The sequence below is a fragment of the Lepidochelys kempii genome, chromosome 2 (assembly GCF_965140265.1).
Source record: "Lepidochelys kempii isolate rLepKem1 chromosome 2, rLepKem1.hap2, whole genome shotgun sequence".
Taxonomy (NCBI): Eukaryota; Metazoa; Chordata; order Testudines; family Cheloniidae; genus Lepidochelys; species Lepidochelys kempii.
In genome coordinates, this window is record NC_133257.1 from 213,446,676 (window position 1) to 213,469,304 (window position 22,629).

General features: G+C 43.8%; 1 protein-coding gene across 1 annotated transcript; it reads left to right on the forward strand.

The window, feature by feature from the left end:
* Positions 1-531: 531 nt before the first annotated feature.
* On the forward strand, positions 532-18,619 carry LOC140906169 (uncharacterized). Its single transcript, XM_073329668.1, has 5 exons — positions 532-578; positions 3,860-3,889; positions 3,972-3,991; positions 6,187-7,016; positions 18,530-18,619. Exons 1-5 carry the CDS (start codon positions 532-534, stop codon positions 18,617-18,619), a joined length of 1,017 nt encoding a protein of 338 aa, XP_073185769.1.
* Positions 18,620-22,629: the final 4,010 nt, after the last annotated feature.

The window sequence follows — 22,629 nt, forward strand, 5'->3', positions numbered from 1 at the left end:
TGCTCCAACCTGACCCACTCCCTACTATTGTACCCAGGCAGCACTCCCCCTCCCCCGTCCCAGCAGAAAACACAGCTCTCAGAAAGTCTTCACGCCCTGATATACAAATGTTTCTATTGCTGTTACTCCCTCCCCTGACCTTGTAATTCAACTCACATGAAGTGCTTGTAGCAAAGCAACCCATAAACTTTAAGGCCAGAGGGGATCATCATAATCATCTAGTCTGACCTTCTGCACATCACAGGCCACAGAACCTCATCCACCCACCCACACCCGTAACCTCTGTCTGAGTTACTGAAGTCCTCAAATCATAATTTAAAGACTTCAAGTTAGAGAGAATCCACCATTTATTCTAGATCAAATGAGCAAGTGACCAGTGTCCCACTCTGCAGAGCAAGGCAACTCTCCCCGCCATCCCCCTAGGGTCTCTGCCAATCTGACCTGGGAAAAAATTCCTTCCTGAGCTCAAATACGGTGATCGGTTAGATCCTGAGCCTTGGTGAGACCCACGATTCAGACACTTGCGAAAGAATGGTCGTGTTTCAGAATAGTTGGAGGATGAGTTTACGGCAGGACTGGTAAGAGAAATCACAGACAAGGTTTCTGTTCCAAAATACTGGCAGTTTTTTGTTTAAGAGAAACGGCAATTTTTTTCCAGGCCTTATCTCTCTATAACCCCTAGATCAAATGACCCCAAATTTGGGTTACTAACCTTACCCTGCCCTCTCTTGAGGCACACCATATTTCAAGGAATCCGACTAAGCATGTCTATTTTCGAGGACTTTAGAAGGTTGACCTTTAAACAGAAGTTGTGATACAACCTTTACTATAATGGTGCTGCCATGCATGCCACCGTAATACTGAAAAATCTGCTTTGATGGAAAGCTACCTTAAGGCACATTAAAAGCTATCTCCCTTCATCTAAAGATTCCAACAATGTAGTGAGGTCACATTTCTGTTAAAAACATAATTAGATTTATGTTGGGCACTTTTTATTAATTCAGATGTCTACTTTGGCTCAAAATATTTCTTGACACAGAAAAAAATGTGCTTATAGGCTGAAGTAACAGGTTTTAATGTGAAATGATGAATTGCTTAGAAGCAGCCAAGAGGTTGTTAGTGGACTGTAGTAGTAAATCTTGCCATTTTCTATTGCATATAATATTGAGTGACACATGCCATACAATACAATATTTTATGGGTATGTTGGTACCTGGCTTCTTCGTGAGCCAGAATGGTGTTAACCCTTCCAAGTTCAGTTTCGAAAGGGTTGAGAATTTTTGCATAAGATCTGTTTCCTGAAGTGATTGTATGCTTTGTAGTTAAAAAGAATGGATCCAACTTCCCCAGTGCCTGTGTGAACTCATAAACTGTGGCAGGGTTCTCTGGTTTACCAGAAGTAGGACTAAGCCTTATCTGAGATGCACAAAGCAGAGCTGTGATCTCAGGGAAACAAATGTCCCTTGCTCATTAAAAAACGTGCTCATTAGGATATGAGCAAAAATATAAAACAATGAGAGAATTCATATTAACAGGAAATTGCAGCAGGCCATAATGGTATAAAGCTTAACTTTGGTACCCAGAAAGTTAATGGAGTAAATAAACAATCAATTTGTAAGCTCCTAGAAGATAAAAAGGTGATAAGTAACAGTCAACATGGATTTGTCAAGAACAAATCAAGTCAAACCAGCCTAACAGCCTTCTTCGACAGGGTAACAAGCCTTGTAGATGTGGGGAAGCAACAGATGTGATATATCTTGACTTTAGTAAGGCTTTTGATGCTATCTCATATGACCTTTTCTTAAGCAAACTTGGGAAATATAGCTAGATGCAGTGGGCTAGAACGGCTTTTTGGAGTGGGGGTGCTGAGCTGCACCCCTCTTACCCCCGTCCGTGCCCTTCACTGCCCCCTACAGCTGGGGCTGGGATCAGAGCCGTGGCTTCAGGAGGAGGGGGGACGCAGACAGGGGTAAGGCGGTGGATGCTGGGGCCACAGCTAGGGGTGGGTGCAGACTGCGGGACTGGGGCAGGTGGGCAGACGTGACCCCGAGCCAGAGGCCAGGACCCTGCATGCGGGCTGGCTAGGACCGGCAGCAGAGCCCCCGGACATGGGCAGCGGAGCATTGGCCTCAGCTCCACTCCACCCTCAGTCCTGGCCTCAGCCCAGCTCTGTCCTCATTCCCACTCCACAACCAGGCCAACTCTGCCTCTAGCCCCAGCTGCTCCCCAATCCCAAGTTCTACCCCCAGATGTTTCACTTTTGTCAATTTTTTTAGTGGAGACCTGGGGAAAGGGCTATCTGCACTAGTTAGGCAGAAGGGCTGGTAGAAGATCCCAGGAGTAAAAAAAGGCCAGGCAGGAAGCCTGGCTTTGAGAGGACTGTGAAACCCAGTTGGAAGATTTGTGGTGAGTAGAGTAGAACGGTTCTGTTTTTTTTTTAAATAGACCAGACTCCAAGAACAGGATGTTATTGAAACAGGTGAGCTTACACGCATTTTTGGGGAGCTGAGGAAGCAGTCATGACCAGATGACCCTGTAATAGTGTCACTTAGAGATTAAAGGTCAAATTGCATTCTCAATTAAACCGGTGAAGGGGAGAGTTATTCTGGGTTGTTACTGCAGCAATTTAGAGCAGAATCAGGCAAACAACCTGAGGTGTCTGAATTAGGCTGTTTTGGCAAAAATTTCCCACTGTTGCTAGCATCTGGGTCCAGGTGGCTGCCAGAATTTTAAGGAGGTCTATGTAATGTGGTTTGTAGGGCTTTGTTCTACACTACTGCTCCCATAGCTGCTATTACTAGTGAAGCTGAAGTGGTGGTTTCTGATGAAAGTGTTTTGCCAGAAAACCCTACTATAGAGATGGTTGATGTGCTAAAATGTCTGCCACACACGGATAATTTAAAATGATACCAATCACCCAGTGAGTTATTTTTTTTGCATCCAAAAAGAAAATGTGGGTAATGATGATATGTGAATATGTGGGGAACATAATCAGAAATATAATGTTCCCATTAAAATAATCACTGCTGTTCCAAAGGTGGATAAAAAGCCTTCATTTCCTTGTTCATTTTAAATGAACAAATACTAAATTTAGAAAAAATGATTAAGATATTATCTTAATGTTAACAAGCTTGATTTTTGCCAATAAATGTAATTACTTTGGTAGTGATTTCTTGCACATAGTCTGTTTAAAAATTCAGACTTTTTTGGCATAGGATTTTTTTGTGTTTAATTAGACTGTTTGCTTCCTGCTAAAAAAGAGAGTCTGATTTTACAAGCCTTACTCACAGTGAGTGGTATTTACACAAGATCCATAAGACCAACTTGAGTGTTTACTCATGCAATTAAATGACTTGCATGCTCCTCTCCCACTGCTGAGCCTCCGCCTAACTGAAGGCCAGAAATCTACTAGTACTTTGACCTATTCTACCTCATCTACATGGAGTATTTCCTCCAACACGCAACATTTTGGCCTGTGAGCCACCAATCAAGCACTGTTTTGTCCACAGCTCTGGCTCTATTGTCCACCATCTCCTATAGGCTAAGACACCACTATTTTGTACCTTGCCTCTAATATACAGGCTAGACTAGAGACTTGTCTTTCCTTCCAATGTAGAGATCTGATATGGATTATTTATGCTTGTCTAAATCATATGTCTTTTGTATTCAGAAGAATTAGGCAGAAGCTAATTTTACAGCTTGTATATTGCAGGTGTCTTCCTATGAATGGTTTCCTCTGGGTAATCTGATCTCAGAAGGATTGAAAGTAACACAGTTTTGATGGCATTCTATGAGATAAACATGTTTTAAGACTGGGATCAGAGCAATTAACTAACATCTGTTAATGTCTTTCATACAGGTCATCTTTCTTTAATCTCTTTAATACAAGGTATAGCACAGAGGTATTTTCTCACACACTGTGGGCTGCATGTTCTTTTGTTATTTACAGGGTGAAAAATCATCGGATGGAGAACAAACAGGAAAAGGCATGGTAAGTGTGAAGCTTAACCCCCTTTGGTAAGTATGAGGGGAAAAGCCAGTGGAATAACAGTGTAGTTGTGCAAATAAGAATTCCCCCCACTAGTCTTTCCAGGGATTTTTTAGAATACAATGGCAGTTCAGTACAGTTGTACTGTGCATATATCTGAGTACTGCATACTGGCTGTCAAGATTCTTTTCAGACAAAGCCTTATTGTTTTGTTAAAATATTTCAAAAGCCCTTACTGTGAGAATAACAAATCTCTCTCTCCTCCAGAGTCCAATACTGTTCAGGGTACGACTGGGAATGCATATCCTTGTCAATGTTAACTACAGAATAATTTCCCTGTAGCCTGTGCTAAAAATCCATTTGAATTGAATGTCTCCTTCTCAAACTTCAAATGACCTGTGTTGTCTTGTGTCAAAATAAAAGCGGACACTGACTCTCTGTTCTGGCCAAGCCATACTCAGTCTGTGAATGGTGGGGAAATGGAGACAAAAGTAACTTTAAGCCACTTTTCCACTTTCACTGAACAGGGTGGAGTAGCCTTAGGGAGGCTCTAATTCACACTCAGTTGTAATGACTCTAGAAGCGGTTGTGGCAGCCCTAAGCATAGGTGCTGGAACTAGGTATGCTGGGGGTGCTACCATAACCCCAGGCTTGAAGGGGTTTCAGGATTTTACAGGCTTTACAGTTTGGTTCAATGGCTCTCAGCAGCCCCACTATACAAATTGTTCCAGCATCCCAGGCCCTGAGTAACTGTAGCAGAGTGACACATACTGTCTTCCAACCATGATCCTGTTTGTCTTCTGTGCTTGGGACTGAGAAGGGTAGCATAAAGCCATTACACCAGGTCTCTGTCATGGGATTCCACCCATTTTATGCTGCCAGAGTGGGAAAAAGGGGCTGCAGCATAACAGAGTTGGGACCAGTAATCTCCAAATTACAATCCTTTTTGTACAGATTTGTCATGTCACCAGTCTACAGTTTAAACCAGTGAGATTATTTACCTGCAGCTTTTCAAAGTTATATTTCTGTATATTAGTTATTACTTATGAGCTGGACAACCACATACAGTATGAATGCACCAGGTAGAGGACTTTAGGCAAATCTGAACTATCGCCATTAATTTTGTGCAAGCAATAATGTGAGAGCATCCATTTGCATATGCAAAACACATATTTGTATGTGCAGATTTGGTAATTAGATGTATAATTTCCTGACTGTCAGGGTTAAAAGCCTGTGTGCATGGGCAAGTGTGGTTTACTCATATGTACATTTAGTTTGCACAGATTTAGAGGCCAGACTGAGAGTGGCAAAAAATGTTGCTTTATATTGATGATTGCTACACAATAACTAGCTGTTGCCCCAATCCAAAGGCATTTGACTCTAATGAGCTTTGGATCTGGCTTTGTGTAACTAACCCAGGGATCTGGACACAGTAAGTAGTTCTCATGTTATTGAGGCATATCAGCAACTTCTTGAAGATAGTCCAGAATATTTTCCAGAAAATAGACGGGCAAGGAGCTCATTCATCTTAGTTTCAGACAGTTTCACTATATTTAAGACAGATTATGTTTTCTTTAAGAAAACAATTTCTATTCATGCTTCAACTATTTTTCAGTGTTTTCTGATCACTTCCAATTCTGTGAATATCTAGAGCCATATCATTCTTTGTTGTACAACAAATAGTTTATTGTGGAACGGAAAAACCATTCTGCTAAAGATAACATAATTTTTACTCTTTATTTTCAAGTAGAAAAAATAAATTAATCAAACTAGATAAAACCTCTTAATAACCCATATTGCATTTTTAGCATAAAGTTTAAACAAAAAGACATAGCACATAATGACAAAGGTCGGAAAACAAAGTGTATCTAGGATAAATATTCAAAACAAAATGAATGGTTTTGCCCTTTCTCCTAAAAAGAACATAAACATAAATCAGGGTTGTTTTTCTGAAAAACCACAAATCTAGTGCAACCACTTTCCAAAACAACCCTTGTGGTGAAGAGCCCAAAATAAACAAAGATTGCCCACAAAAAGAGTTTCTGGACCATCTATGCGTTTTCCATATCTCTTCAAAATGACAGCTCAGGATAACTTTCAAGTGCATGGGTACGTACAACATATCCCAACAGGACTGGGGTGTGTATCCTATCCAAATGTGAATATAATAACCTGAGCTCTCTCGGTTCATTTGACAGGACTACATGGCAAATGTTCATCGAAATATGAACAAGAGGCTGCTCGGCAGCTCTCCAACACGAGTTTCTACAAGCCATTACCCTCTAATCCCACTGAGAGTTACCAAAAGCAACTACAGCATTTGCTCAAGAAACTTCCTGAAAAAGCACAAGATCAAATCCGCACAGACACACCCCTGGAACCCCGACCTGGGATATTCTATCTACTACCCAAGATCCATAAACCTGGAAATCCTGGGCGCCCCATCATCTCAGGCATTGGCACCCTGACAGCAGGATTGTCTGGCTATGTAGACTCCCTCCTCAGGCCCTACGCTACTAGCACTCCCAGCTACCTTCGAGACACCACTGACTTCCTGAGGAAACTTCAATCCATCGGTGATCTTCCTGATAACACCATCCTGGCAACTATGGATGTAGAAGCCCTCTACACCAACATTCCACACAAAGATGGACTACAAGCCGTCAAGAACACTATCCCCGATAATGTCACGGCTAACCTGGTAGCTGAACTTTGTGACTTTGTCCTTACCCATAACTACTTCACATTTGGGGACAATGTATACCTTCAGATCAGCGGCACTGCTATGGGTACCCGCATGGCCCCACAGTATGCCAACATTTTTATGGCTGATTTAGAACAACGCTTCCTCAGCTCTCGTCCCCTAAAGCCCCTACTCTACTTGCGCTATATTGATGACATCTTCATTATCTGGACCCATGGAAAAGAAGCCCTTGAGGAATTCCACCATGATTTCAACAATTTCCATCCCACCACCAACCTCAGCCTGGTCCAGTCCACACAAGAGATCCACTTCCTGGACACTACAGTGCTAATAAACAATGGTCACATAAACACCACCCTATACCGGAAACCTACTGACTGCTATTCCTACCTGCATGCCTCCAGCATTCACCCTGACCACACCACACGATCCATCGTCTACAGCCAAGCTCTGCGATACAACCGCATTTGCTCCAACCCCTCAGACAGAGACAAACACCTACAAGATCTCTGTCAAGCTTTCTTACAACTACAATACCCACCTGCAGAAGTAAAGAAACAGATTGATAGAGCCAGAAGAGTTCCCAGAAGTTACCTACTACAGGACAGGCCTAACAAAGAAAATAACAGAACGCCGCTAGCCGTCACCTTCAGCCCCCAACTAAAACCCCTCCAACGCATTATTAAGGATCTACAACCTATCCTAAAGGATGACCCAACACTCTCACAAATCTTGGGAGACAGGCCAGTCCTTGCCTACAGACAGCCCCGCAACCTGAAGCAAATACTCACCAACAACCACATACCACACAACAGAACCACTAACCCAGGAACTTATCCTTGCAACAAAGCCCGTTGCCAATTGTGCCCACATATCTATTCAGGGGACACCATCACAGGGCCTAATAACATCAGCCACACTATCAGAGGCTCGTTCACCTGCACATCCACCAATGTGATATATGCCATCATGTGCCAGCAATGCCCCTCTGCCATGTACATTGGTCAAACTGGACAGTCTCTACGTAAAAGAATAAATGGACACAAATCAGATGTCAAGAATTATAACATTCATAAACCAGTCGGAGAACACTTCAATCTCTCTGGTCACGCAATCACAGACATGAAGGTCGCTATCTTAAAACAAAAAAACTTCAAATCCAGACTCCAGCGAGAAACTGCTGAATTGGAATTCATTTGCAAATTGGATACTATTAATTTAGGCTTAAATAGAGACTGGGAGTGGCTAAGTCATTATGCAAGGTAGCCTGTTTCCTCTTGGTTTTCCCTACCCCCCCCCCCCCCCCAGATGTTCTGGTTTAACTTGGATTTAAACTTGAAGAGTGGTCAGTTTGGATGAGCTATTACCAGCAGGAGAGTGAGTTTGTGTGTGTATGGGGGTGGGGGGGGATGTGAGAAAACCTGGATTTGTGCAGGAAATAGCCCAACTTGATTGTCATGCACATTGTGTAAAGAGTTGTCACTTTGGATGGGCTATCACCAGCAGGAGAGTGAATTTGTGTGGGGGGGTGGAGGGTGAGAAAACCTGGATTTATGCTGGAAATGGCCCACCTGATGATCACTTTAGATAAGCTATTACCAGCAGGACAGTGGGGTGGGAGGAGGTATTGTTTCATATTCTCTGTGTATATATAAAGCCTGCTGCAGTTTCCACGATATGCATCTGAGGAAGTGAGCTGTAGCTCACGAAAGCTTATGCTCTAATAAATTGGTTAGTCTCTAAGGTGCCACAAGTACTCCTTTTCTTTAATCTAAAGTTTGACACATCTCAATGTGGCTTAGTTACTGCCAATGTAAAACTCTCTGTCCTACCATTTCAGTGAACATGTGAGAGGCTGCTTGCTACAGAGAGAAACACATTGTTCTTAGGTTTCAGAGTAACAGCCGTGTTAGTCTGTATTCGCAAAAAGAAAAGGAGTACTTGTGGCACCTTAGAGACTAACCAATTTATTTGAGCATGAGCTTTCGGGAGCTACAGCTCACTTCATCGGATGCATTGTTCTTAATCTACCTAATTGTTAATTGCCACGGGGCAAAAGTGGATATCAATTCAAAGCTAACATTCTTGGTTTTGTAAATTGTACCCATGTGAACATTAGGTATCTTTCCTTTGTATACCAAGTGTTAGTGCCTATTCATTTAAACTATGTGTCTTTCTCAAAATGCTTTCAGTTACATGTCTTAGCCACAGAGCTCACCCAATTTCCTCTCCTCAAGCCCATGAAGGCAGGAGAGGGGGATGTAGTAATCTTAATAGGGGCCAAGAGTTTTTCTTTTCCCTTCTGGCCCTTCTGGCTGGGCATTGTAGTATCTTGAAGTTGTTTAATAAAACACTGCAGCTTTGTTTTTTGTGTTCTAGTCACACAAACCCCACCACAAGTGAATCCCATTAGTACAGCCTCACAGGAATCTCAGGCTTCTGTACAGTATATCCAGATGGACTTGGGGCCTCTAACATTCAGTTCTTGTATTTTGCTCTCTAAAGGGAAACAAAATTTAAACCATCATTTAAAATTCCCCATAGCCCTAATAGGATAACTGGTGTTGTTTTCAAAAGCAAATAATCTTTAACAAGCAAATGAAACTTCCTCTAGATTAGATCTGTGTAAATGTGGTAAAAAAAAAAATGTTCCCATGGCATTTTTACAAAGACTCACCACGTTTGGAGGTAATTTTGCAACTGTGAAAAATGTAGCAGTAGTCGTAGTTATAAATTGTATCAATTTATTTTGATTTCAGTCTAAAAGAAGCTCCTCTCCAAAGGGTGCCACTGAAACCCTTGACTTGCATTTTGAAATATAGTAACATAGGAATTCCACTCACAACACCAGACAAAAACTCAGCTCTCTTCCCTCCCTCCCTCCCACATATTGTTGCATCCAAATTAAGGGATCCATGTCGTTTAAAACCCCACTGCTCTTCCCCACCAGACAGCAATCTCCCCCTCTCCTCCAATGCCCACTCAAACAGATGGGCTTTGCAGCCTACTTGGAAGGTCAATAAACTGAGATTTGTTGGGGAGAGCCTTCCAAAGGAGAGTGGCCCTTTGGGGAAAAGCTCTGCCAGCAGCCCCTTGCCTTATACCCCTATAATAAATAATCATTGTTTTGGTGTACTGGATTTTTCATAGGGAAGGGGAAGAGAGCCTGGTGTGAGGTACAGATGATCTGTGTTCTTTGACACTATAGAAACGTATTCATAATTTGTCTGTATCCTTCTGCCCACTCAATCCATGCCATCATAGAGCTCAGTCCTGCAAACGTGGACTTCCACTAATGCAATGAGAGTGAGTTTGTTCCCAGCCTAATTTATCAAAATTGGTTAAAGGAGAGGCAGTGTAGTCTAACAGACAGGGCACTGGATTGGTCATCAAGTGACTTCAGTGCCATTCCTGGCTCTCTCGCTGACCAGCCGTATGACTTTGGGCAAGTAACTTACCTCTCTGTTTCCTCTCCCACCCCTTGTCTATTTAGATTGTAAATTTGTTGGGGCAGGGATTGTCTGTGTTGCTGAACTCTGTGCCTGTACCATGCCTAGCACACTAAGGCCTCAATATCATTTGAGACTTCAGTAATCAGTTGTGGATTATCCAGTGGGCCTAAGGGGCCCATGCCCGGGGCTCCCGGAAAATGGGCACCTCAGCAGCCCAGAGTCCTGGCAGAAGCCGTGGGGTGGCCCAGCGCCCCAATGTTGGTTCCCGGCAGCAGCGCCCGGTGGGGGAAACTCCAGCACCCGGACTACGGTCCCTAGCAACAGAGTCAGGGCTAGAGGAGCTCTCACTCCCCACTGCGGGGACGTGGCTGGGGGGACAGAGTTTCTCCGGTCCTGGGGCTGCACTGGGAGGGAGAGGGGACAGAAATAAGGGAACAAGGGGTGGGGGGCAAGGGGCAGGGCTGCGTGGGAAGGGGTGGAATGGGGGCAGGGTTGTGGGTGGAAGGGCCATAGGTTCTGGCACAGGGGGGCCCCCAAACTTGATCTGGCCCAGAAGACCTTAATCTATCTCTGGGCTTAATACAAGTAGATAATAAATGAGAGGGAAATCTCCTGACCACCAGTGCTCGTAGGAAAAAGTGTGAAAAATTCCTACATTTGAAATCACAGAATTACTGTACTCATGTACTCTAGTTATTTGCTGGGCAACACATACAGCCAAATAGGTATCAAATAGGTTTGTAATGGGCCTGATCCTGAGAACTCCCACTGATATCAATGGGAGCTGTGGATGCTCAGCACCTTGTACGATCAAGCCTATTTAGAGAAGCCAGATTTGGGTCTGGTCCTGTGAGATGCTCAGTGGTTTCTGCCAGGTGTGGAGCACTCAGGGCTCCTACTGAAGATGATGAGGTCCCAGGGCCTCAGAATAATGTAATATCTGGCATTTAATGTGTAATTCTGCTTCTCCTTAAGTCAATAGCAAACTCCCAGTGATTTCAATAGTGCAAGATCAGGCTGATAGATTTGCCAGATTTTTATGAGAAGGAATCTGTCTGCCACTACATTTTGTAACAGATTGGTGACCATATATAAAGGACTGGTAATTATAATATTTAATCTGTCTTAAGTAAGAACTGAGCAGCATCTCAGAATCACTTTCTTTGAGCTGAAGTCTGTGCAGTGTAGTCTCACCTACAGAACTATAGGAAGGGGATTAAAGAACACTGTAAATATTTACCACAAGTTTATCAGTGCTTAAACTTTGCAGCACTGTTGTTCCTTTGCTGAGCAGTAGCAGATTTTGTGGCCTAACTCATCAATTTCTCATCAGAAATCAGTGATGCAGAGTATGGATATTGTCTTAATTGTAATTTGTTTTATTTACATGGTATGCACCAGTCCTTGGACAGAGGTGCTCAAACAGCACGGAGGGATTCCTTTCTTTTAGCAATCTCAGCTCAAATACCAATGCCTGGTTCCTAGGGTGCAATTCTGCCTCAAGAATCAGATAGTACTTAGACTAACTCAGAGGAGAAACACTCCTTCTGCTTGTGTCCCCAAAGCTCTGGCATCACAAGACTAGCAACAATGAAGTACCTGAAAGACTGAATGAGGCTCATAAGCTAAGAAACAAAATTTGTAGAACTATGTTTAATTTGGGATTGGTCCTGCTTTTGAGCAGGGGGTTGGACTAGATGACCTCCTGAGGTCCCTTTCAACCCTGATATTCTGTGATTCTATGATTCTATGTTTAACGGCACCATTTGGTGACTATTGCCACACTGGTACTGTATTGCTCCAGTCACAGCAGCTCCCAAAATAATATAATATGGTATTGTGAAAGATAAATAGTTGCTGTCATATTGATGTATAACAAGTTACTTAGGTCAAAGATATACTATGGGGGAAATCCCCTGCTGTAGCTTCCTTGAGTGAACTGGAGTTACTAAGTGGTGTTTCATGAGATGTCACCAGGTCACAGAATCAGGTCTGCTGTGTGGTGGCTGATGTTATGACCGGGGAGCAAATGCCAGAAAGAAATCAGACTGTACCTCGACCTTCTGTGCAAAAGCAGAGGAGGGTAAAGAGCTTCCTCCAACCTTTGCCGACCATTCCATACAGACCAGCATTTCAGTCTGGTCTCTCTCCTAAGCACAGGAACTGATCCCTGCTAGCATCCTCGGAGGCACTAACTACCCCAATAGGATGAGGATGGCTGAGGAGACTGCAGGGCCGTGTCTGCCCTAACCAATGGAGCAGGGTGACTGTGGAGGGGAAAACATGCTGCACCCACCTGATACATGGTGCAGTAGACATGCTCATAGTGCTCCTCTAGGGATCTTAGGGTATGTCTACACTACGGAATAAGGTTGAATTTATAGAAGTCGGTTTTTTAGAAATCGGTTTTATATATTTGAGTGTGTGTGTCCCCACAGAAAATGCTCTAAGTGCATTAACTCGGCAGAGCGCTTCCACAGTACCGAGGCTAGAGTCGACTTCCGGAGCGTTGCACTGTGGGTAGCTATCTCACAGTTCCCGCAGTCTCCGCTGCCCAGTGGAATTCTGGGTTGAGATCCCAATGCCTGATGGGGCTAAAACATTGTTGCGGGTGGTTCTGGGTCCATATTGTCAGGCCCATGTTCCCTCCCTCCCTCTGTGAAAGCAAGGGCAGACAATCGTTTCGCGCCTTTTTTCCTGAGTTACCTGTGCAGACGCCATACCATGGCAAGCATGGAGCCCGCTCAGGTAACCGTCACTGTATGTCTCCTGGGTGCTGGCAGACGCGGTTTGGCATTGCTACACAGTAGCAGCAACCCATTGCCTTCTGGCAGCTGATGGTGCAAAAGGACTGGTAGCCGTCATCGTCGTGTCCGAGGTGTTCCTGGCCACGTCATCTGGGAGCGCCTGGGCAGACATGGGCGCAGGGACTAAATTTGGAGTGACTTGACCAGGTCATTCTCTTTAGTCCTGCACTCAGTCCTATTGAACCGTCTTATGGTGAACAGGCAGACGATACGGATTGCTAGCAATCCTATTGCACCATCTTCTGCCGAGCAGCCATGAGATGTGGATGGCATGCAGTCGTTCTGCACCGTCTGCTGCCAGCCAAAGATGTAAAAGATAGATGGAGTGGATCAAAACAAGAAATAGACCATATTTGTTTTGTACTCATTTGCCTCCTACCCCGTCTAGGGGACTCATTCCTCTAGGTCACACTGCAGTCACTCACAGGGAAGGTGCAGTGAGGTAAATCTAGCCATGTATCAATCAGAGGCCAGACTAACCTCCTTGTTCCAATAAGAACAATAACTTAGGTGCACCATTTCTTATTGGAACCCTCCGTGAAGTCCTGCCTGGAATACTCCTTGATGTGAAGCCACCCCCTTTGTTGATTTTAGCTCCCTGAAGCCAACCCTGTAAGCCATGTCGTCAGTCGCCCCTCCCTCCGTCAGAGCAATGGCAGACAATCGTTCCGCGCCTTTTTTCTGTGCGGACACCATACCAAGGCAAGCATGGAGGCCGCTCAGCTCACTTTGGCAATTAGGAGCACATTAAACACCACACGCATTATCCAGCAGTATATGCAGCACCAGAACCTGGCAAAGCGATACCGGGCGAGGAGGCGACGTCAGCGCGGTCACATGAGTGATTAGGACATGGACACAGATTTCTCTGAAAGCATGGGCCCTGCCAATGCATGCATCATGGTGCTAATGGGGCAGGTTCATGCTGTGGAATGCAGATTCTGGGCTCAGGAAACAAGCACAGACTGGTGGGAACGCATAGTGTTGCAGGTCTGGGACGATTCCCAGCAGCTGCGAAACTTTCGGATGCGTAAGGGCACTTTCATGGAACTTTGTGACTTGCTTTCCCCTGCCCTGAAGCACATGAATACCAAGATGAGAGCAGCCCTCACAGTTGAGAAGCGAGTGGTGATAGCCCTATGGAAGCTTGCAACGCCAGACAGCTACCGGTCAGTTGGGAATCAATTTGGAGTGGGCAAATCTACTGTGGGGGCTGCTGTGATGCAAGTAGCCCACGCAATCAAAGATCTGCTGATATCAAGGGTAGTGACCCTGGGAAATGTGCAGGTCATAGTGCACAGCTTTGCTGCAATGGGATTCCCTAACTGCGGTGGGGCCATAGACGGAACCCATAGTCCTATCTTGGCACCGGAGCACCAAGCCGCCGAGTACATAAACCGCAAGGGGTACTTTTCAATAGTGCTGCAAGCTCTGGTGGATCACAAGGGACGTTTCACCAACATCAATGTGGGATGGCTGGGAAAGGTACATGACGCTTGCATCTTCATGAACTCTGGTCTGTTTCAAAAGCTGCAGGAAGGGACTTTATTCCCGGACCAGAAAATAACAGTTGGGGATGTTGAAATGCCTATATGTATCCTTGGGGACCCAGCCTACCCCTGAATGCCATGGCTCATGAAGTCGTACATAGGTAGCCTGGACAGTAGTCAGGAGCTGTTCAACTACAGGCTGAGCAAGTGCAGAATGGTGGTAGAATGTGCATTTGGACGTTTAAAGGCACGCTGGCGCAGTTTACTGACTCGCTTAGACCTCAGCGAAACCAATATTCCCACTGTTATTACTGCTTGCTGTGTGCTCCACAATATCTGTGAGAGTAAGGGGGAGATGTTGATGGTGGGGTGGGAGGTTGAGGCAAATTGCCTGGCTGCTGGTTACGCGCAGCCCGACACCAGGGCGGTTAGAAGAGCACAGGAGGGTGCGGTACGCATCAGAGAAGCTTTAAAAACCAGTTTCATGACTGGCCAGGCTACGGTGTGAAAGTTCTGTTTGTTTCTCCTTGATGAAACCCCCCCGCCCCTTGGTTCACTCTACTTCCCTGTAAGCTAACCACCCTCCCCTCCTCCCTTCGATCACCTCTTGCAGAGGCAATAAAGTCATTGTTGCTTCACATTCATGCATTCTTTATTCATTCATCACACAAATAGGGGGATGACTACCAAGGTAGCCCAGGAGGGGTGGTGGAGGAGGGAAGGAAAATGCCACACAGCACTTTAAAAGTTTACAACTTTAAAATTTATTGAATGACAGTCTTCTTTTTTTGGGGCAATCCTCTGTGGCGGAGTGGCTGGTTGGCTGGTGGCCCCCCCACCGTGTTCTTGGGCTTCTGGGTGTGGAGGCTATGGAACTTGGGGAGGAGAGCAGTTGGTTACACAGGGGCTGTAGTGGCAGTCTGTGCTCCAGCTGCCTTTGCTGCTGCTCAACCATACACTGGAGCATACTGGTTTGGTCCTCCAGCAGCCTCAGCATTGAATCCTGCCTCCTCTCATCACGCTGCCACCACATTTGAGCTTCAGCCCTCTCTTCAGCCCGCCACTTACTCTCTTCAGCCCGCCACCTCTCCTCCCAGTCATTCTGTGCTTTCCTGCACTCTGACATTATTTGTCTCCATGCATTCGTCTGTGCTCTGTCAGTGCGGGAGGACAGCATGAGCTCGGAGAACATTTCATCTCGATTGCGTTTTTTTTTCTTTCTAATCTTCACTAGCTTCTGGGAAGGAGAAGATCCTGTGATCATTGAAACACATGCAGCTGGTGGAGAAAAAAAAGGGACAGCGGTATTTAAAAAGACACATTTTATAAAACAGTGGCTACACTCTTTCAGGTGTACTCTTTCTAACACACTTGCTGTTAACATTACATACATAGCACATGTGCTTTTGTTACAAGGTCGCATTTTGCCTCCCCCCACCACGTGGCTACCCCCTCAACCCTTCCCCCCCTCCCTGTGGCTAACAGTGGGGAACATTTCTGTTTAGCCACAGGCAAACAGCCCAGCAGGAACGGGCTCCTCTGAGTGTACCCTGAAGAAAAGCACTCTATTTCAACCAGGTGACCATGAATTTTATCTCACTCTCCTGAGGATAACACAGAGAGATAAAGAACGGATGTTGTTTGAACGCCAGCAAACATACACTGCAATGCTTTGTTGTACAATGATTCCCGAGTACGTGTTACTGGCCTGGAGTGGTAAAGTGTCCTACCATGAAGGACGCAATAAGGCTGCCCTCCCCAGAAACCTTTTGCAAAGGCTTTGGGAGTACATCCAGGAGAGCCGCGAATGCCAGGGCAAAGTAATCCTTTCACATGCTTGCTTTTAAACTATGTATGGTATTTTAAAAGGTACACTCACCGGAGGTCCCTTCTCCGCCTGCTAGGTCCAGGAAGCAGCCTTGGGTGGGTTCAGGGGGTACTGGCTCCAGGTCCAGGGTGAGAAACAGTTCCTGGCTGTTGGGAAAATCGGTTTCTCCGCTTGCTTGCTGTGAGCTATCTACAACCTCCTCCTCCTCATCATCATCTTCTTCGTCCCCAAAACCTGCTTCCGTGTTGCCTCCATCTCCATTGAAGGAGTCAAACAACATGGCTGGGGTAGTGGTGGCTGAACCCCCTAAAATGGCATGCAGCTCATCATAGAAGCGGCATGTTTGGGGCTCTGACCCGGAGCGGCCGTTCGCCTCTCTGGTTTTCTGGTAGGCTTGCCTCAGCTCCTTAAGTTTCACGCGGCACTGCTTCGGGTCCCTGTTATGGCCTCTGTCCTTCATGCCCTGGGAGATTTTGACAAAGGTTTTGGCATTTCAAAAACTGGAACGGAGTTCTAAGAGCACGGATTCCTCTCCCCAAACAGCGATCAGATCCCGTACCTCCTGTTTGGTCCATGCTGGAGCTCTTTTGCGATTCTGGGACTCTATCATGGTCACCTCTGCTGATGAACTCTGCATGGTCACCTGCAGCTTGCCACGCTGGCCAAACAGGAAATGAGATTCAAAAGTTTGCGGTTCTTTTCCTGTCTACCTGGCCAGTGCATCTGAGTTGAGAGTGCTGTCCAGAGCGGTCACAATGGAGCACTCTGGGATAGCTCTCGGAGGCCAATACCGTCGAATTGTGTCCACAGTACCCCAAATTTGAGCCGGCAAGGCCGATTTAAGCGCTAATCCACTTGTCAGGGGTGGAGTAAGGAAATCGATTTTAAGAGCCCTTTAAGTCGAAATAAAGGGCTTCATCGTGTGGACGGGTGCAGGTTTACATCGATTTAATGCTGCTAAATTCGACCTAAAGTCCTAGTATAGACCAGGGCTTAGTGAGTTGTTATGCTTCCCTTTGGCACAATTCTTCCCAGAACTTCTCCTTGGGTGGTGTGCTTTCCCACTCACCCAAACACAGGTCAGTAGCCATCTGCACAATCTGGGGTAAAATGTACATGTGTTTAGCTTGCAGACTGATGCTTGTTTCAAAAATAATGCAGTTAACGTCCTACCCATTCCTCACATTTGTTTCAACAATTTATCTGAAAGTATCTGAAATGCTTCATCCATGATCCCTTTTGTCTGAACACATTTGGGCCCAAACCCACAGACCTTTACTCATGTGAATATTCCTTGTCCATGCAAGTATTCCCACTGAACACAAGGTGTTTCCGCAGGCGTAAATCTTCGATAGTTAAAACTTTGCAGGATGGATGATTTTTTATTAATGCCTCCTGACCAGAATGATGATAAAAAGTTTATCTTTTGTTTGCTGGCTAAATCCCACCTCCTCTGTCAAATGTACTGTTTTTCATCCTTTACACAATTGATCCCAGTAGCCACTGCTAGTACTCATGTCCTCAAGTCTTTTTTGGCTCGTGATATTAAAGATCAACAGCACTGGGTCAACACTTAAAGGAAGAGTCATTATTTATTATCCTGTTTAGTCAAAGGTTCCAAATTGCAATGCAATGACAGCTGTGAGGATATCCAAATGCTATTTTCTCTCCTTTTGTTTAGTTGAGGACATTTATTTAGGTTGTCTTGAAACTACAGGTTTAGTGTTGCAACACTTTGCTACAAAACTGGTTGTTTAATAAAAAGAAAATTATTTAAGATTTTCCCTGGAGATTCTTTTCTTAGCATCTGACTTGAGAAAGTCTGGTTATAAAATGCTTATATGAAAGGAGAAGTTAGCCTGTTTGAAAAGAGAACTGGAGAGCAGGTTACATGTTATAACGATCACTTCTGCCTGAAAAGTGCCGGTCCACTTTCACTAGTTTTAGCCTTCAGCGGCTGAAGCAGCAACCATAAGTTCATGATTCACTTGCTTTTTAGGGAGTTGCACAATGTAGATAATCAAAGAAATGAGCGTATGTCTTGTATTAGCTGGTAAAAAGAGAAGGACTTGCATCTACCCCTCCCCCTACCTCCCTCATGTTGCAGTGCTAATGCTGACTGTGGACAGAGCAAATATTTCCTTGTAAAATGAGACAATACAGGAAGTGTTCAAAAGAATAAATTCATTGGCTTACTGTAATGTCCATCACTGGAAATGTTTAAATCATAATTGGATGTTTTTCTGAAATTTTCAAACAGGAATTAATTCAGCAAACTCCTATGGCCTGCGTTATACAGGAGGTCAGACAAGATGATCACGTTGGTCCTTTCTGTCCTTATAATGCATAGCTATGTAGAATAGTGTGAGAGAGGGGGAGAAATCCTGTTAAAGCTGGCATCATAGTTTTTACTGTAGGTCTCCAGTAGCAAATCAATGACATTATTGTATTCTGTTTTGTGTACTGGTGTGGAAAATTGAAAGGAAGAAAAGAAGAAATGTTAATTATTTCATGGACAAGAACATGCACATTTTTTGAAAGAGGAGGATGGGCTGCATAGTATCTTACCCATGCATGACAAAAATGTTCTAGAATACAACACTGCAATTTAAAGTATCCTAGGTTAACCCTACTTACACGGGATGGCTTTTTTGTCCTCCTTTAGTGGTTGCACCACAGATGTTTGAGTTGCTGGCTTTGAGCTAACAGCTGAATCTTTTAGCTCAATCAGCAGAGGTTCATGCTTTCATATCTGGAAATCCCAGGTCCAAATCCTCCTGCCAATGGCCCATCCAGGGGTGTTGCATTAAACTAGCCTGTTTACATCCTAGCAGGGGTTTGGTGACAGCCTACAGACAGGTTTATCCAGCACAGGTTAGCAGTAACCAAAAATCTTTATTGTGACTGTTTTGGTGGCTTATATAACATGAGTTAATGATCTCTATTTAATTCTTGATCAGCAGGTGTCAGCACATATTGACCATCAGCACTTTTGCTGGTAGTCTCAGGAGAAAGGCTAAGGACCGAATGGCTGGGGAGTCACAGAGAATCTGTAATAGTGTTCCTGATTAAAAAATGCGATACAGGCTAGGGAACATGCACTTCCTGTGCTTATTATACCTCTTCTGTGAAAGGAGGGGATTTGGTGCTGTCAATATAGCTTCTTTCACGTTGATTTAGATTAGAAGAGTGTGTGGCACCCTCTAAAAATAAAAAACCCAGGTGAGCAGTCTACAGTGTCACCGCTCAAACTTTTCATGTGGATTATTGGAACGTGAAATTAATTTTCCAGGCACCTGTATTTATTTTACAGCAAATCAGCATCATTAGGAAGCTGCTTCTAGACGGTACAGGAAAGAACAACGGAACAATCTATTGACAATATCTGAGGAACTGACAGCAGCATCTGGGGACTGCATGTTTGGAAAGCCGCTTTGCACATGGCCAGTAAAGTTTCCAAGGTGTGAGGTTTTATTTCAGGAATCAGAGACTATCTGATTAAAATCAAGTGTAACCCTTGAGGAGGAGTGGTGTTTTTGTGGCCTTGGCTGCCAGAGTGGGCTCCTTTACAGCATAGCTGCTACTGCTGGGTCCTGCAGCTATACATCTCGAAGCAGCTTTTTTCGGTGAGCCTGATGACTTCCTACAATTAATTCACCCTTTAAAAAAAAATTCCCCTCAGTCTTTTTTTTCCCTTTTCTTCTGCCCCCTCCCCCCCCCTTTTGAAAAACCTGAGCAACAATACCATCTTCAAAAGAGTGGCTTCATTTGCACCACAGTTGAATTACAGGCAGAACTCTGATTACTTGGCATCTGAAAGAACATGATTGTGGCAAATTAGGTTGCTAACATAATTTAGGACTAGGTCAGCAATTCATTTTTAAGATATAAATTGTTCCTGTATAATGACCCCAGTTGTGTTAGCAATTTTACAACCCAGAACCTTCAGTGCTAAAAGCATGACCCTTTACTGCTAGCGCTAAAGGAGTAATTCCTTTACCTGGTACCTGTAGTCGACTCTTACAATCCCCCACACCCCACCAACCCAATGTGGACTATTCACTTGAAAGGTATAAAGATCCAAGTTTCCTACTGTGGGTTACATCTGTGTAAAGAGAGGCTGGGCCTTAATCCTTTGGAATGTTTCCCATTATATAATGCTCTCTTTCACACTTGTGCTGATTTTAAAAAACATAGTGGAAGCAAGATGTATGTTACTGATCTAACACTCAGAAGGTGGTTGGCTGAATAAATGAAGCTGTCAAAGATAGTTTATGAAAGCTAATTAAAGATTATTCAGTGCAGAGTGAAGTAGGATGAATCAAAAACACTACTGCAATAGGGTTTGCTTCTGCTACTATTAAAATTCAGTGTCAAAACTCACGCTGTTTTTCAATGGGACTAGGATGAACTTTCTTGGGCCTGATTTGGCTCACATTGAAGATCATGGAAGTGGAGGTGGTTGAAATGTTTTAATCAAAAATAGCTTTTTTGGTTAAAAATATTTTGTTTTGCTGGTGGGAAAAACCTCTACTCTCTTGAACTAAAAAAAGGGGGGGATTTTTTTTCCCACTGAAACAAAATTGTTTATTGAAAAATAATTTTAAAAAATCATGAAACATTTCAAATGAAATAAAGAATACATTTCTTTCAACATTTTTCACAAAATATACTTACCGTTTTTTCACCAGTCAGCTCTACATGGGAATTTTGCCATTGACTTAATAGGAAAAAAATAAGTCCCCTTCTCTGGTCTTGCACAGAAAGGCAAGATTCTCTCCTCCTCCACAGTTCTGCTCAACCCAGGGTGCAGAATGTCAGGGAACTGATCCTAACTCCCTATTTCTGAGGGTCAGTCCCAGCTACAACAGCAGTAGGCCTTGTCTATATTAACAGGGTTTTGCTGATATAGGTAAATTAATGTAGTTAAACTGGTAAAACCTTCCTAATGTGGATGCAGTTATAGTATAAAAGTGCTTACTTATGCCAGTATATTTTATGCTGGTTCAGGGAACTGGCATCAGATATGGTGGTATAATTACAGTTGTACTGACATAACTACATCTACACTAGAGCTTTTACCGGCTTAGCTATGTCAGTTATCCTTAAGTAACTGCACCACTGACATATGGCCCTTAATGAACCCCATGCCAATGGAGGATTTGTGGAGTGGAACTCCATCACATTTCCTTCTCACTCCTACCGTTTCCCCACCCTACTCCCAACAAGCCTACTATGCCGAGAGTGGGATGGGAATGAAGAGCCACAGAGTGGGATATAGCTCAGCATTGCCCAGCAGAGTGTTCCCTACACCAGTGAATTTTCTGCTGGTCATTTGCAGCCATATTATGTCCCCATGTTGCCACATGAATAATGTAAAGGGATTATAAATTCACCAGAGAATATGACCCAAAATGTTTTACTATTGGATAGATTCCATGAGGTGAACTTTCTGTTCTACCACTAATTAATACACACAATTTTGTGTTCTTCAAACTTTTCTGCTCTCTTTTCTCCTCCACCTCCCCAGCCCTGTGCTTCTCTTCAGGAAATCTGGTCTTGTTTATTTTTACATTATTATCTAACAGGCATTAATTATAGCTCCGCATCACTTGGTATATCTTTAGGGAGCGCCTGCAAGTTGTAGAAGCCAGCAGCAAGATGAAAAACACAAGTTCTCTTCAAAGAAAGCAGCCATTTCATTTTATGACCTCTACATATCTGATGGGGGGCTATATTATTTAATTAGTTATTTATTTAATTTGTTTTTACAGCTTGGCATTAGAAGGACCCGTTCAAAGAACAAACATTTAAATGTCCCCACAGTCATTCTGGAGTTAGTTTAAAGGACAGTTAGAACACTAACATTCAGTAGAAAAGCTGAAAGTATTTAACAGTAAAGGCTTCTTTGCCAAAATGAATTTTCAATCAAATAAATATCTACTTATCTTACCTGTAGTTGCTGATGAAAAACTGGTATTGTAAGACTAAATGAGAAGATCACTGAATAAGTGTTTGGACTTGGAGAGTCAACATGACAGCACTTAAAAAAGAGATTGGAAACAGGAAAAGAAAACAATCAATACATCCAAGTAATCTTCCTGAAATTTGTGGAAAGTGGTGAACAAAAAGAAAACCCTGTCTATATTCAGTATTTTATTCAGATGTGTACAGCTTCAGCTCCTGTACTGGAGAATCTAGGCTCACCTGAGTGTGATGCTCAATCACAGATACTAAGATGTCCCTCAGTATCAGAGATCCATATCTGGCCTGATTTCTAAGGGCTTGTCTATACAGCGACAATCAGGGGAAAATTCGTCCAAATTAATTGTTAAAGTGGATTAGTTAAACTGCATTAAA